The sequence below is a fragment of the Magnolia sinica genome, chromosome 13 (genome assembly GCF_029962835.1).
Source record: "Magnolia sinica isolate HGM2019 chromosome 13, MsV1, whole genome shotgun sequence".
Classification (NCBI taxonomy): domain Eukaryota; kingdom Viridiplantae; phylum Streptophyta; class Magnoliopsida; order Magnoliales; family Magnoliaceae; genus Magnolia; species Magnolia sinica.
The window spans coordinates 12,560,226-12,575,794 of record NC_080585.1 but is presented as its reverse complement, the minus strand read 5'-3'; the positions used below and the strand labels follow the sequence as shown (position 1 = coordinate 12,575,794).

At 40.8% G+C, this 15,569-nt stretch overlaps 1 protein-coding gene and 1 long non-coding RNA gene across 6 annotated transcripts in view; both read right to left on the bottom strand.

Annotated features, from left to right (window-relative positions):
- Positions 1 to 12,561, bottom strand: part of LOC131222850 (serine/threonine protein phosphatase 2A 55 kDa regulatory subunit B beta isoform-like) — a 40,514-nt gene extending 27,953 nt beyond the window's left edge. For 3 of the 5 annotated variants that reach the window (XR_009160206.1, XM_058218068.1, XM_058218069.1), the window contains exons 1-5: positions 12,193 to 12,561; positions 9,894 to 9,974; positions 852 to 955; positions 634 to 729; positions 403 to 522 (exon numbers count right to left, since the gene is read on the bottom strand). Coding sequence is in view for 4 of the 5 variants with exons in the window: in XM_058218068.1 (XP_058074051.1) it covers positions 403 to 522; positions 634 to 729; positions 852 to 955; positions 9,894 to 9,974; positions 12,193 to 12,307 (516 nt within the window). In the remaining variant the exon portion in view is untranslated. The remainder of the gene's footprint in view (positions 1 to 402; positions 523 to 633; positions 730 to 851; positions 956 to 9,893; positions 9,975 to 12,192) is intronic. The other 2 variants (XM_058218070.1, XM_058218071.1) reach the window with 2 other exon arrangements.
- LOC131222851 (uncharacterized) lies at positions 1,832 to 3,778 on the bottom strand. The gene is made up of 2 exons (XR_009160208.1): positions 3,143 to 3,778; positions 1,832 to 3,108 (listed from the first exon to the last, which is right to left on the bottom strand). It is a non-coding gene; the product is annotated as an uncharacterized LOC131222851 (long non-coding RNA).
- Positions 12,562 to 15,569: the final 3,008 nt, after the last annotated feature.

The following is a 15,569-nucleotide window of genomic DNA, read 5'->3' as shown; positions in this document are numbered from 1 at the left end:
CTGATTGAAACCAGGTTCTAAAACTCTAAATAGAACATAAGAGATCAAAATATCCAGTGCATAAAAGATGTATAAATCCATTGCATGAATATAAAAAATGAATAGGTCCATGATTCCTAACCATCAAATCATGGACCATGTCTGTTCCTGAAAACTCTAGACGTAGAAGCAGGTCTTCCATGAGGTAATTGGCAGCATCTTATGAGACTACATAAATTTTGGCTAGAAACCTCTCAGTCTCATGGCCACAGCCCTTAAAAGAAACATTTCAAAACCAATACTCTTATGGAATGTTTGCAAATATGTTTAGTTATCTTAAGCAGAATGATAAACCCCCCTTGTCTAGATAACATAAAAATAAATGGCAGCCACTGATTTGCGAAACATAAGTGCCATTCTTACCTTCCAGTACTTAATTGTTTTGTCATTAGTAGAGAGAAGAAACAGGGCACCATTCGCCGTCTGGCACCATCTGATCTTGTTGATCTTCTCCTCAATTTCCAAGCTTTTAAGATAATCAAACTGAGACATAAGAAAACATCAGTATTAACACTCTAGAGTCCAGATTCAACAGGATGCAGAAGAATCATCTGAAACGCACTCCAAAGGGCAATAATCCATAAAAAGCAATACCTCAGGTTCATGGCTTTGAAACTCTGTTTTGTAGCGGAACTCAGGATGCCTCCCAATTGAATAATCCAGCCTTTCTAGATCTCTACGAGATCCATGCTACACATTGTGTTATTAGAAGATGTAAAAAATTGCAGGAACGAAGAAGAAATATCTAAAGACAACACAAAATCAGATACGATAGCAATGGAACACATAAGCACAGTGTTTAAGAAACTAACATCTCTCACATCCGTCCTTTCAAATAAAACCACTCGGCCTCCTCGGTCTCCAGTAGCAAGATGGTCTCCGCTCTTATCAAACTCAATTGCTGATATTATATCAACTGCAAAAGGTAAAAAAGGTCAGTCAACATGTGAACAACCAAATTAGGAGAAAAATAAAAACTACTAAGAAGATTCACGTGAAGATAATTTAAGAGGATCTCCACCACAGATGCCAATGAAGCACAAGTATGCATATCCGGGCCATCCATCTGGGCCACCATGAACATGCCATGGCTGAAAAATCAGGCTGATCCTCTTTGGATCAGCCACATGTATGGGTTGAATGTTGACCATCATTTATATTTTCCTAAGCATCTATTTTTCTTATAAATGTTGTGGTGCAGAGGATTAGTAGACTTGACAGATTTCCAGTCCTAGAAAGTTTATGGTAGGCCCCACCTGATGTATGGCTTGTAACTTGCACATGTGCGCCATGTTGGCAAGTGTCATGAAAATCCTGTTTCAGTATCCTTCACATTCTCAATCACTAGACCACATCATAATCCTGCCTAAAAAGTGAATACTGGAAGAAGCCAACATGTTAGAATCTGTGTGATATGCACATCCTCTACATGGTGATAGAAATCCATAAAGCAGGCTGCAATAACAAGCTCAGCTTCAAGTTGAAGCCTTAATGATGCAGAAGAGGAGAAAAGAGAGCATGAAGTTGGCGAACCAAAGGGTTAATTACATCATCATGACAAAATCAATTTGATGACATCATTTCTTGCACAATTAAGGAAACTTGCGATTGGTTCAAGCATGGACAGTGCTTGTTTCCTTATTAGAGGCTTACAAAGGATTATCATTCAAGTCATGTCTGGATTCTTATTATTCTAGTTACAACTGAGATTAATGCAACCAACGCTGTGATCAAATCAGCCTCAGGGTTGGTTTTGAGGGAATGTTTAGAGTAAACATGTGAACGTTTCTGAAATTTGTGGCTGTTAAAACTCTACATTATTGTTAAATTGAAGATTATCTTCATCTTGCATTGTTACAGCTGCATCTGATATAGGGTGGTCAACAGCTACCCAGATCCACATGTACCCGAGGGACCGGACCGAATTTAATGGGTCTGGGACCATATTCGGACCCATTTAAAAAAATCAGGACGGGTTCAGGTCCGCCACTTTATACCTATTTAAGAAAAGGGTAGGGTTAGATCAGGTAACCATCGGGTATAAGGATGCCCGCTTGACCTTCCTTCTCCTCCCCATCTAGCTCCCTTTCCCATATTTGTCCAATTTATAAAAATAAAATAAATAAAAAGCCTCTCTACTCTCTCCCTTTCTTTCAAAAAAGGGTTTAGTTGAATCCTCTCTCCTTGTAAAGAGGCATTTCTAGCCACAGTTGTGCAGTTTTTTTTTTTTTTAAAGATGAATTATATTATAAAACAAGGCCAAGGAGACCAAAAAACTAAAGCCACATAAACAGGAAACAACAACAACAACAAAAATGGAACATAAAAAGAAAGGGAGCCCAGCCCACAGAAAAGGCCAGCCAAGAGAAACAAGAGCAACAGCCCAAACCCAAACCCAAACCCAAAACCAAACACAGCCCTCTAACTCTAACCCAGTGCCCATTCCTTAACAAGATGAAGCACCTTACAGAGAACCCTACTATCTGAACAGTTGGCATTGTTGAAACAACAGTTATTTCTTTCCAGCGAGATGGACCTCATGGCAATGAGCATAGCAAGCCTCCGTGATGCATAACAACTAACCACTTGCTCCAAAAGCACGTACTAATAGAGCATGGCGAATTAATCCCTTTAAATCATAGCCCAGGCCCCACATCCATGGGTTAGGTCCTCAGTCGAACCCTCCCAGTGGGCCCCAAATCACATGGGTTCCACCCCCTCATGGGCCCCAAGTCACGTGTTCCACCTCACACGGGCCACCCACCCCGAGTGTGCCCCCACATCGCACAGGCCACCCCACTCGCGCCCAGTGTGAAAATGCCCCCCGCATTACTCCGTCTCTTTTTTCCTAGCTTTCCCCTACCTCCGACATCCCACGATCCGATGTGGTCCTCGATCGAATAAGAACACCCAGGAGGCCTCCTTGAAAAATAAGGTCCCATTCCAAACTTCGGAGGCAAAGGTACAGTGAAGAAGAAGATGGGAGATCAATTCTGCATCCTACATACAGGTAAGGCAGAGATGTTCGGAAGGCACAGACCCCTCTTCTAGAGATTATAACAATGCCAACTTTTCGCGGCCATTGTTAAAATGTTGCAATTACACTAACAGGATCTTCTCTTAGTATGGCACAGGGCACATTTCTTGCAGCCTCCTCAACCATGTCCCCTCCACCACCAAACCTTACACCAGCATATCCACCACCAACACTGTCTCCGACCATCTCGCCTCCAGCATATGACAATTCCCAAAGTTTGACACCATCTCCATCCATCATCCTTTCTCCTCTAGTACCACATCCATCTACCGATCCTTCTTCAACCACTTCTCCACCATCCATAATTGTCATCCCACCATCAGTGGAAAGAGTCTAACAAGTAACAGCACCTCTGAGCAGCGACAGCAGCACTGCTCTCCCTCCTTGAAAAGAATCGCAGTTGCAAGATCTACTCTCTCCATCTTCACTGTTGCGTTTAGGGCTATAAACGGTTGCCCAAAGCCAAAGGTACCAATGGGCCCAACACAATTTTGACGGATCCAGGTCTGATTCTAATGGTTCTGATTTCCAGACCCATTAAGAAACCCAGCAGGGTTCTGCCATTCCGGTTAAAAATCAGATCAAGTTGGCTTCGAGCTGGGGTCATCATCTTGGACCTGATTAAAATCAGATCAGGTCTGTGTCAAATTTAGTTGACTTACTAGGATGTTATATATATATATATATATAATACATTATACATATGATATTTTCTATTAAATGAATAAGATTAACTAAGTCATATATGCATGTGAGAGAGCCCATTTAAACACCATGTGTGTCAAAAATGGGACACTTTGTGCAATCTAATCCATTCATCAGTTGGGCCCAATTTGTAAAATGCCCTTATTGGACCCAGGCCAACCTGAACCCGATTGTCTGGGTCCTCAGAAAAGAGACCAAAGCTGACCCGGAAACAGCAAGACCCAAACCCAATCAGACCCAGTACGGGTACTGTATGACCCTACCATCAGCAGCCCCAGTTGTGCCTTCTTTTAAATCACCAACGTCAGATTGGAGCTGTAGTGATTGGACACTGCTACAGATAAGAGTCATGTTCGTTAAGAGAAAAATAAACTGGTCTAAACCAATGATAGGAACCTAAGACCCAATGGGCACCCCGTAGATTCCTGGAACCAATCAGATTCAGGTCTGGTCACATCAAGTGTGGTAACCAGACGTGAACCTGACACCCTCAGTGGGGTCCAGATATGGGTACACCAGGACCTAACCCTATATGGTGTCTTAAACTTACTTGATTGCTGGAGAAGTTCTGATTTACCATTAGAAACTGTCTGCACTTGTTGGAAGTTCCTGTTTACTGCAGAAAATTTTCTCCAGTTGCTGAAATTTTGCTCTATTTTCTAAAACTAGCATGCAGTTGCTGGAGATTACATATAGCTGCTGATTTTTGTGGATAAAATTATGAAAAAGTAATTTTGTGTTGCTTTTTATGGAGGCATTTGTGGAGCAATCTGATTTTGATCTTCCTATATATTTAGAAGTAAGACCACAATTGATCGGAACATCCTTAACCCTAGATCATTCGCCACTGCTCAAGGAGTCAAGTAGAGGTCGTGGTCAATAGAGAACTTGGGATGAAAAAATGAATACGACCATCCGGAACACTAGCCGCGGCATAAATGTGCATTACAATAGCTCATCGATATAGTGGTAGAACTGAAAGGTTCAATCATTTCCCAGATACATAATTGGAAGAAAAAGAAAAAAGCAACAATGAGTGTGTGTGTCTCTGTGTGTGTGTGTGTGTGTGTGTGTGTGTGTGTGTGTGGTGACAAGTAACTGTGAAGTTGAGTGGTGATGTTGACATTCTTGAATATGCTGGGGTTGGGCCTTCTACTGCTCTCCTATAACATCATAAGAAAATGGTCTGGTTCTGATGCAAATGCAACAAAATAGCACACAGCATCTACAGCTTGTTCTGATTGATTGTTTTCTTGACCTGGAAATTTAGGTAAATGTTAGGTTCCTATTCACTTAGGGTCAGCTTGTAATGGAGGGTGACTCTAAGAGTGAAATACCATCAGCTGCCAAAGGAAGCTCCAATCCTCAAAATGGCGCCTTTCTAATCAATGAGATTAAAAGAAGGGCCTAGACCTTTCTTGTTAAAATTAAAACTTAAATGGACTCTCAAACAGTCCATAGTCCATATGTTTTAGGCTTATTGTTGGGATTAGTTTGGAAGAGTTAGCTTTGTGTTTTGCAACATGTCATATTGTGGTTTGTCTTTGGTAAGAGTCCTTAGAGAAAGCTTTCTATGTTGACTTTGGAATCCTCTTGAATGGTAATAGGTTATTTTAATAGCACTCCTTGGTTCAATGAGAAAGATGTACATGAGTGAGTTTTTCTTTTCTTAGTTGTCCATTATTTCTATTCGATTGCTTTAGTTACTGCCCATATTAAAGTAAGATTGGAATTTGGAAGATCATTGTTTGTGTTGCATCAAGCTCTCGAAATGAGCACACAAAAATGGAATTGGAGCCATGAAAGGGTGTTTTTCATGGTGTGAATCAGCAAAGATGGTCTCCAACAATATTGTACAACCACAACGTCTGCGCTTCAATGGCTAATACTACAACCATTGTAGTCAGATGAAAATATTGTTAGGATTGCAGGAGATCTGGGACATCATAAAGAAAAGGTTCAAGGAACCTACCATGCCAACAGAATTCAATACTCTCGCTCAAAATTAAAAGAACCAGTTGATAGAGGTTTGAAAAAAAAAAGTGCGTCATTTTTCATCTCTCAAGTACTAGATGAATCGAACTTTGAAAGAGTTGCAGCAGCAGCAAGTGCGAAGCAAGGGTTAGATATTCTACAAACAGCCTACAGTGAATAACCAGGGTGAAAGGGTCCGCCTACAAACATTGCAGACTAAGTTCGATGATGTGAGAATGGAACCAGGAGAGTCAATTTTATTTTATTTTTAAGTAACAGTAATATATTGAAAGCGGGGGAAAAGATACAAACGGGACTGCTGAGATAGCAGAAAAGCGAAAGCGCGAAAGGGAAACTATAAGCCTAAAAAGAGAAAATCAAAGCCAGCAAGGGCAAGCACATTCGAAGCCCATTCAATTAGAAGATTTTTTGCTTTCGATCCCACAGACAGAGCCGATGCGTGAACGTTGTTGAAACATCTATCATTTCTCTCCTTCCAGACAGCCCACCAGATGGCCACAATTGCCATTTTCCAAACCTTGGATTTCACCTTACCCAGCTTGAAACCGTGCCAATAAGCAAGAAGAGAGGAAGCAGAAGAGGGGATACAGCCGGCAACGCTGAAACGAGAGTCAATTTATGATTACTTCACTCATAAAATGGTCATAACGAATCAGTTGAGATCAAACAGTCAAAATATCATTTATGTGAATACCCTTGAAATATATGTGTGAACATTATGGAGAAGATTCTAAGAATGACAACTCCAAAATTTGAGCACGTTTTAAGTTCAATTAAGGAGTTTGAAAGATCTACCAGAGATGTTGATAGATGAACTAATGGATTCAATGATGGCGCACGACAAAAAATCAGCATGCATCATTTGAGACTGCTTTTTAAGCAAGGGTATCGCTTAGTGATCAATCAGCCAGAGCAAGAGGAAGACAGGTAAATCTAGCCAAGGAAGGCGACAAGGAAGTGGCAGGACTACCAACACTAAATGAGATGAATGTGATCAAAATGAAAATTCTTCTAGAGAAAGAGATCGTGGGCAAGGAAGAGGTTGAGGCCAAGGCAGACAGAATCGCACATCCAGTGCTACAATTGCAATAAGTATAGACATTATCAAAGCGAATCCCAACAGAAAGTGGAGAATAAAAAATGTGAATTGCGCTACCAATGAAGATGCTGATGCCAATACATCTCTTCTTCTAGTGTAATATGTCGAAGAAGCGGTGTACAAAGATAAATGGTACTTGGAAACTGGAAACTGGTTCGAGAAGTCATTTGTGGAGATAAGAAATAGTTTTTTGAGTTGGATAAATACATTTTGGTTGATGGTGAAGTTAAAGGACAACTCCAAAATACCAATTATGGAAAATGGGAAATTTTCGATACAGACTAAAGACAGAATTACTTCATCTCTAACGTCTTCAATTTTTATTGGCTGTGGTGAAGACACAAAGGTGCATAAACTGTATAGACTATAGTCCAAGAAAAGTGAGGAAGAATCAACCATGTGCTTCTCGATTGCAGCATAGTAAGAGAGATTTAGACAGATATCTTAGCTTAATTCATTATTAACTGGATTTTCCCTGATAAAATAAGAAAATCTGATGGAGGCCTGGGTCTCACCTGCGTGGGTTGAGATTGGGAGATTTGCTCTAGAGTATGGTGGGCCTAGCTATTCTTTGGGCCATACAGCTGGAGTGAAATAGAAGAGTATTCCAACACAAGGTGGCAAGCTTGAAATCAAACGTGAAGGTTGTCATTTCTCTGATTATTGGTTGGCTAGAGCTGATGGCCGGTGCAGGGGAATTTCCACATATTTGTTTCATAACATTTGGGAGGAAGTCTCATATCTGCGCAGAAAAGTTCCTGAGAGCCATAGGTCGTAAAGGGCTCCCCCCTCATGAAGTATACAAGATAAACTTCGATGGTTCTCCCTTCCAGTAACGCGAGACCTGCGAGTATCGGCAGAGTGGTTCCAGATGCAAATGGGGCAGTGGCTAATTTTATTCTCAGGCCCAGGGAGAAAAGATTCTAGTTATGCCAAGGTGGCAGCATTTATTCAAGCAGTTAAGATTATTATTAATCTTAACATGACCCCTACTATGATAGAAGGGGTTCAATAAATGCCCATCTCCTGAGCACAGATACATCAGTCTGTAGAGTTTAGCAGACCTTGTCAAAGAACTAGAGAATTGTGCATTGATAAGGAGATTGTGTTTCCTCACATGCACAGGTAAACCACTGCAATAGCCAACAAGTAAGCGAAAGCTCTTGCAAGGGCTTGCTAATTATTGAACAGATGAGGCCCAAGTGAAGTCCTTTGGTTGCATCTCCAAGCAGTTCATCATCATTGTCAACTAAGCGTTATCCCAGCTGATTGGGATCAGCTACCTGAATGATGTTCTGCAGACCATGTCAAGATTCATGATAAAAGATGGAGCAAAAGTTCCACGCCAGTTGTTAAGCTAACCCTCCTCTTTTATCCAGGCTTGGAACCGGCAATGAGAGCACAATACTCCCACAAGTCATAATAAAGGGAGATTCAAAGAACGCCATTTCTTGGGTAACAATAGGTCACAATCAGTTGATTTTATCACGTTTTGTCAAAGAAATTAGAGAGTCGTGCATCGACGAGCAAATTGTGTTTTCTCCATGGTGTGTCGTAAATCGTAATGGCTGTTACAAGGCCATTACCGTTACACATTACAGGATCATAAAGGCCATAACGGCCGTTATGAAAAAAATGACACATAAAGGCCATTACAGCACCCATTACGCCCCCTATAAAGGCCGTAACGGCCCCATAAAGGTCCATTTTAGGGCTGATACAAGTTTTCGGATTCTTTTTTCAATAAAAAAAACAGAGTCCGTAACAGTCATTACAGCCCCCGCAATGGCTGTTACACCCCATATCATAAAGGTAACAGTAGTGGCCGTTACGGCCACCATTACCGTTATGGAATACATTGGTTTTCTCACATGCATAAAGAAGCCAATGTAATAGCCAACAAGCAAGCGAAAGCAGAAGCATACAAGATCTCGCTAATTACTGGAGCAAGGTATTCCGTAACAGTAATGATGACCGTAATGGCCACCACCATTACCTTTACGATATGGGCCGTAATAGTTGTTACGGTCTCTTTTTTTTAATTGGAAAAAAAAAAAAAAAAACCTGAAAAACCTGTATCTACCTCTTAACAGACTGTTACGGCCTTAAAGGGGGGGCGTAACGAGCCGTAACGATGCTTACGGGTCATTTTTCCCATAACGGTCGTTACGACCCCGTAGCGTGTAACAGCTGCCACTGTTACCTTTACGTAATGGCCTTTTCAGCCCTGTAACAGCCATTATTGCACGCCATGTACGGGAGATATGAGGCCCAAGTAAAATCCTTCTGCTTGTATCTCCATGTAGTTCATCATTATCGTCATTTAAACCTTATCCCTACTAATTGGGGTCAACTATACAAATCATGTTCCGCCATTCCACTCTATCATAGACCATGTCAGCTTTGATGATATAAGTTGTAGTGGAAATTTCACGCCAACTGCCAAACTAATGCAACCCTCTTCCTTTATTTAGGCTTGGGACTGGCAATGAGAACAAAATACTCTCATAGGTCATAATAGAGGGGGACTCAGAATACCCTCTCTTGGGCAAAGACAATTCACATTTTGTAGATCTTAGCTGATTTCGACCAAAAAAAAAAAACCTAAAGAGATGTGCATCGATAAGTAGAGCTTGTTTTCTCAAACACATAGGGAAACCAATGTAATAGCCAACGAGCAAGCGAAAGCAAATGCATGCATGCATTCTCGCTAATTATTAAAGAGATTAGGCCTGTTTCAAATCCTTTTAGTTGCATCTTTGTTTTCGTTCCCTCGGCCTATCGGGGGGTTGTTTTGATATGTGTAGTTAAGGTCCTATTGTGGTCCTCTTGGTTGCATTTTTTCTTGTTTTTCAGTAAAAGTGCTTATTATCCTTCAAAATAAATTTGAGAAGTTAGTTTTGAGTAGAGATGTCATCTTTCATGAATAAAAAGCCTTTAAATGGGTTATCAATGCAAGGAAGTTTGTGTCTATTGATATTAGTGAAGCTGAAAAAAGTGAAGAAGGTAGTGTGCAGCCTGTGTGGTGAGTCGCGTTCACCAAGTCCACCAACATCTCCAAGTTTGAATCCACCAAGCTCTTCTTCAGTTTGCAATCATCTACAATATTCAATTCTACTTCAAGTTAGAACAAGCTAAGGTGCATAACAAAAGAACCAACTTGGTTAAAAGATTTTGTTGTAAGCAATGATGGTGATGATTGTGAAGATAAGACTTCGATAAGTTTTGCCTTGCTCTCATATTGTGATCTTGTAGAATTCGAAGATACGTTTCGCAAAAAAGAGCCAGAAGACCATGGAAGAAAAGATCAAAGCCATTGAAATGAACGACATTTGGGAGTTTGATAGAGCATCCTAAGGGGCACAAATCGATTCATGTGAAATGAATCAACAAAACGAAGTTGATTGCTGAAGGAAAAGTGGAAAGCCACAAAGGGCAACTGATGGCAAAAGTATACAAGCAAAAGCCTATATCCAACTATCATATGGTATTCGCACTGGTAGCTAGACATGTTATGATCAGAATGATTCTTTTATTGACCGCTCAAAATTCTTGCCATATTTTCCAACTATATATGAGTCAACAAGTGCAGTATGTGTTTGTAGGATGCAGAAAACGTCAATTTTCACATCCTCATCTATTGTTCATTTGCATCAGCTACTTGGAATTGGTGTTTCAATCAGTTTGTTGCTTTGTAGGTGATGCCAAGCTCTATTCAAGTCCTTTGTGGCTTGGAAAGGGGGAACCTTCTGTAGGATAGTCAGACGTATTTGGAGAGTGTGATTTTGTTGCCATTTTATGGACCCTTTGGAAGGGAAGGAATGATCAGTCTTTTAATGGTGTGTCAATCGAGATAACAGTTATTCTTTCTTGAGTCAATTGCTTGTTTGCTCCTTAGCCGGAATCCTCGAGTGTTCGTTTTATTGTCCAAGGGTTTGTAACTATGTAGTTTACTGATGATCAGTCACTCTTTCTTTGCTATAAGCCCTTTGTAGGTGCTGTTTGGATTTTTTCTTATTAATAAAATTCACTTGCCAATCAAAAAAAGGGTCCATTGAGCATATTCTATATGTGAAGAACAGTGGAGATAGAAAGTCTATGATCGTTCGCTTGTACATAGATGATCTAATCCACAGTGACAATGACTCTAGCATGTTCCGTGAGTTTAAAATGTCCATGAAAAATGAATTTGATATGACACGCTTAGTCTTAAATCTTAATACACAATTTTCTCAGTATAAAATCAGTGCCATCCAATGGAGCTATGTTTATGTCTTGAAGAGAGATATGCAAGGGCCATTCTAAAGAGGTTCGGTATAGAAAATAGAAGACCCACTACTACTTTAATGGAAGCAAATTGAATGGAATGTGTTCCAAACAAATCGTGGGAATTTTGATCTATTTGATGGCTACACAACCCGATATTATGCATGGGTGAGTTTGATTAGTCAGTAAATGGTGAATCCAATGAAAGCACATTCTCAAGCAGCGAAGCGAATTTGCATTACATAAAAGGGACATTGAACTTTGCATTGTCTATGGAAGAGAGAAGTCCGATTTAATTGGGTTCACCGACATTGACTATGGTAGTGATCTTAGCGATCAGAAAAGTAAGAGAAGCTAATTCCTTAGCAGATATTTTAATCAAGGTGACTCGAGCTTCTTTGCGAATCGGATCTCATTGTCCATTGTCTTGGTAGTTTACTTGTAACTTTTTGCTGTTTTTCTATAAATAATTTTTCATTGTCAGTAAAGAGGTAAAATGTTAGATGCCAGTGAACATAATGATTTAGAGAGAAACAGAGTGCAATATTTTATCCAAGCCTGATTTAGAAAAAAAATAAAAATCTTGATTCTGTATAGACGCAACTTCCATTCCCTAAAATCAGACTACTTGGTCATTCATCACCAAGACAACTCATGAAAAACTTTCTGAGTAGTGAATTTGTATCTCTGCACTAATCTCTGTAAAACCCACTCTGACTGATATGTACCGACCCTCTCAACTTTCAGTAATACAGCCGTACAAAGCTGTGTCCTTGTCTTGCCAAAAGTTGAAAATGAAGGTTCTATTTATCAGTCGGGGCGGCTGGAGATGTCAATTCCGATAAATTCCTATAAAAGCTGACAATTTTATGTGTATGCTTTGTTTTCAAGCCTTCATTTCACTATCGAAACCTATGAAACAAAGACCGAAAATCCGCCGCCAGATGACAATGATCCGAACACAGATCAACACTCCACTGCCCTAATTCCAATATCGACCATCAGGAAAGCACCGGATCGTCCGGATCGAGAGGATGAAAAGGAGTCTTACCTTCTTGGACCTCCTCCCCTGCAGTCCGTTCACCGAAGACCTGAGAGAATTTCCACTCGAGAGCTGGCAGCGGGACCGCCGACGCGGCAGCGCCTTCGTCTCCCCCGCCGTTCATTTCCCGGCTAAATCAACGCCCGAAATCAAGCGGCAGCAACGCGCAACATCGACGATCGTCGGATTCTGTGGCCTCGTGTGGAGATCAAGGGCTCAAATCTGTCGAGATATCGGAGGAAATGAGGGTTTTGGACTCTGCCATGCAAGAGTGTCTGGTTGATTGGGGTTTTTTTTCTCTCTTCTTTTTTTAACGGTGGAAGAAAAAGAAAGGAGATTGGAAAACTACGTTCTGGCTTTTATGTACCCAAACACTATTTCTTCTTCGCCCTAGCTACGGAGAGGAGAGTTTTCAATGAAGTGGGTATCGTGATAGTTCTACGCCGTTTTTTAAATGGTGGTGATGCACGTGGGACGTGTGCTTATGAGGATCCTGACTGTCCAAAACATGGAGACAGTGTGGATGGATCTGAAAAAAATTGAACTGATCAAGGGATCCTAACCGTTGGGTATCAGATGTGCAGGCGGTTTTAAATGGTAAAGAGCCAGTATTCATCTCCTGCATTTTTGGTAGCTGAAGTCTTTCACCGTGTTTTTCGATCTATGATCCATGCATGGTGGGTCATTGAATTTGGACGGATGGAATGCTTGCACGTGCGTACCACGTGTGAGGCAAAGAGTCGTTGCTGTATAGAAAATGGTGGTAAACTCAAACTTTACTCTATATGTTTTTAATGAATATAATTGCTGTAGACGACCGGGGAAAAGGTTGGACACTGGGATCGAAACCGTGCTTACGGGGACATAGAAGCTGCCGTACCTCCATGTCACTGATGCATATATGGCATGCCTGGAAAAAATCTAAACCGTTTATTTGATATTTGAGGTCGTGATTGAATCATATACCGAAAACCACACCGTTTGAATAATCCTGACCATTTAATCGGTGGGACTCGAATGACACTAAAAGACAAAAGTGAGGAATGCGTCGAATTAAGTGAGAAAACGTTCATGTATTAGGTGGTTATGATGGTCCAATCAAAGTAATTTTTATTATCAGTCAATCACCGATGGACCCCACAGTATTTCTGGTTTGGATCATCGTACACGTGTGCTGACGTTGTTTTATATGGTAAGATGCAGAAAAATCCGTGCATCCGGAGTCAGTGAATCAGCTCTGAAAAGGCAAGGTAAGATGAGGTGTACAGTGCTCGAGCGAGATTTCGTTCCTCCAGCACACTGCACACGTGGTGCCCGCTGCTTGGGCTTTTCAGATGCTGCATGCGTAAGGATGGCGGCCTGGATTAACCCTATCAGGATCCTAGCCTTCTAAGCTCTTGATCGGACTAAAAATGGTTAGGCCCGGTGTATCTAGAAATGCGGTGACGGAATGCATCAGATAAAAGGGTAGAACGACCGGTGAATTTAGGAGTGTTTGGCATTTCTATGGATAAGAGTTTATTTTAAAAATAATAATAATAAGTTTTAAATTATTTGATAAAAGTTTAATTATAGAATTTATTTGTTTAAAAAGTAATAAATCAGCTTTGATTATATAAGCTGTAAAAGAATTTATTTAACTTAAATGGGTGGATATTTTTTAACTAAATTTTATGTAAGTTTGTCCTAAAACTTTTTTAAATAATTCTCATCCTGCTCTTTTTTATTCTCTTTACAATCTCTTTGGGTGATGGCGGCTCATGTTATAGGTAAGACCCCATTTGATGAATGGTCCACATCAAAAGTGGGCCTACATAATGCACAATCACATTAACGGTGAGCTCCACATGATAGATGGTCTGCATCAAAATGTGGCTCCACGCGATAGACAATTCACATCAAGCGGGTCCTACCTAACGGATAGTCCACATCAAAAGTGAGACCCACGTGATGGATGGTGAACATTGAATGTAGGACCACCTGATGAAAAGTGGACAATAAAGTTGGGCCCATATGATGAATGACCCATATTAAAAGTTGGGCCCCACATGATGAACGATCCACAATAAGGGCGGGACATACATGACGGATGGTTAATATCAAATATAGGTCCCACATGATGGATGGCTCGGATCAAAACGTGGCCCCACGTGATGGGCTATCCACATCAAACAGGCCCCATGTGATAGACAGTCTACAGCCAAGGTGGGACCCACATGATGGATGGTGGACATCAAAGGTGGGCCCCTCGTGATGAATGACCCATATTAAATGTGAGGCCTCACATGATGTATGGCCCACGTCAAAGTGGGCCCACATAATGAATGGTTCACATCAAAGGTGGGCTCCACACGGTAGTGGGCCACATCAAAGCGTGGACCAGCATGATGGAACATTCACATCAAGTGGGCCCCATTTGACGAGAGGTCCACATCAAAGGTGGGATGTACATGATGAGTGATGGTCATTGAAGGTGGCCCGATATTATAGTTGGTTGACATCAAAGGTGGGACCACATCCAAAGTGGGCCATATGATGGATGGTGCACATAGAAAGTGCCTCATGATGGATGATCCACACATAAGGTGCACCCCACATGATGAATGATGGATATCAAAAGTGGGCCTCACATGATGGGCAATCCAATTCTAAGGTACAACCCACACTATGGATACATCAAGTGTGGATTCCACGTGATAGCCGATGGGTAGTGTACACTAAGGGGCCCACATAAAGGGCAACTAGCATCGATAAGAGACCCCACACAATAGATGACCTACATCAAGGTGGGCTCTTGTTGATGAATGGTCTACATCTAAGATGGGCCTTGCACGATGGATGACCCACTTTGATGGGTTGGCTCACACGATAGACAGTCCACATCAAATGGGAGCTCGATATGACGGATGATTTATATATAATGTACGACATAATGGATGACCCAGATGTCGTATAGCTATCCATTCTTTTATCATTTGGGGACATGGTTCATCCATCATGAGATCTACAAAAACAACCGTGTAAATTACTCCTATAATAAAATCATTGCAATCTAAAAAAATAACGTCAACTATCCTTAAAAAAGTTTTTATTCGAAGGTTTTATCAAATATGTTTATTTCAAATATAGTTATTTTTTTCCTTGAAAAGGTAATTTTACCAAGTGAACTTATTTTAAACAATAATGATAACAAATAGAGTTTACTAAAGTATTAAAAAAGCTATTATTAAGTTATAATAGATACGTCAAACAAGTCATTGATCTGATCTAAAAAGAAGTAGGTTGTATCTGTTGTTTCTCGATTTCAATATTCAATCACGTATGATGCGTGTGGGCATGCCAGAACCAACTATGCGGCTCGATTCTAACTGAACAACTTTGAACCC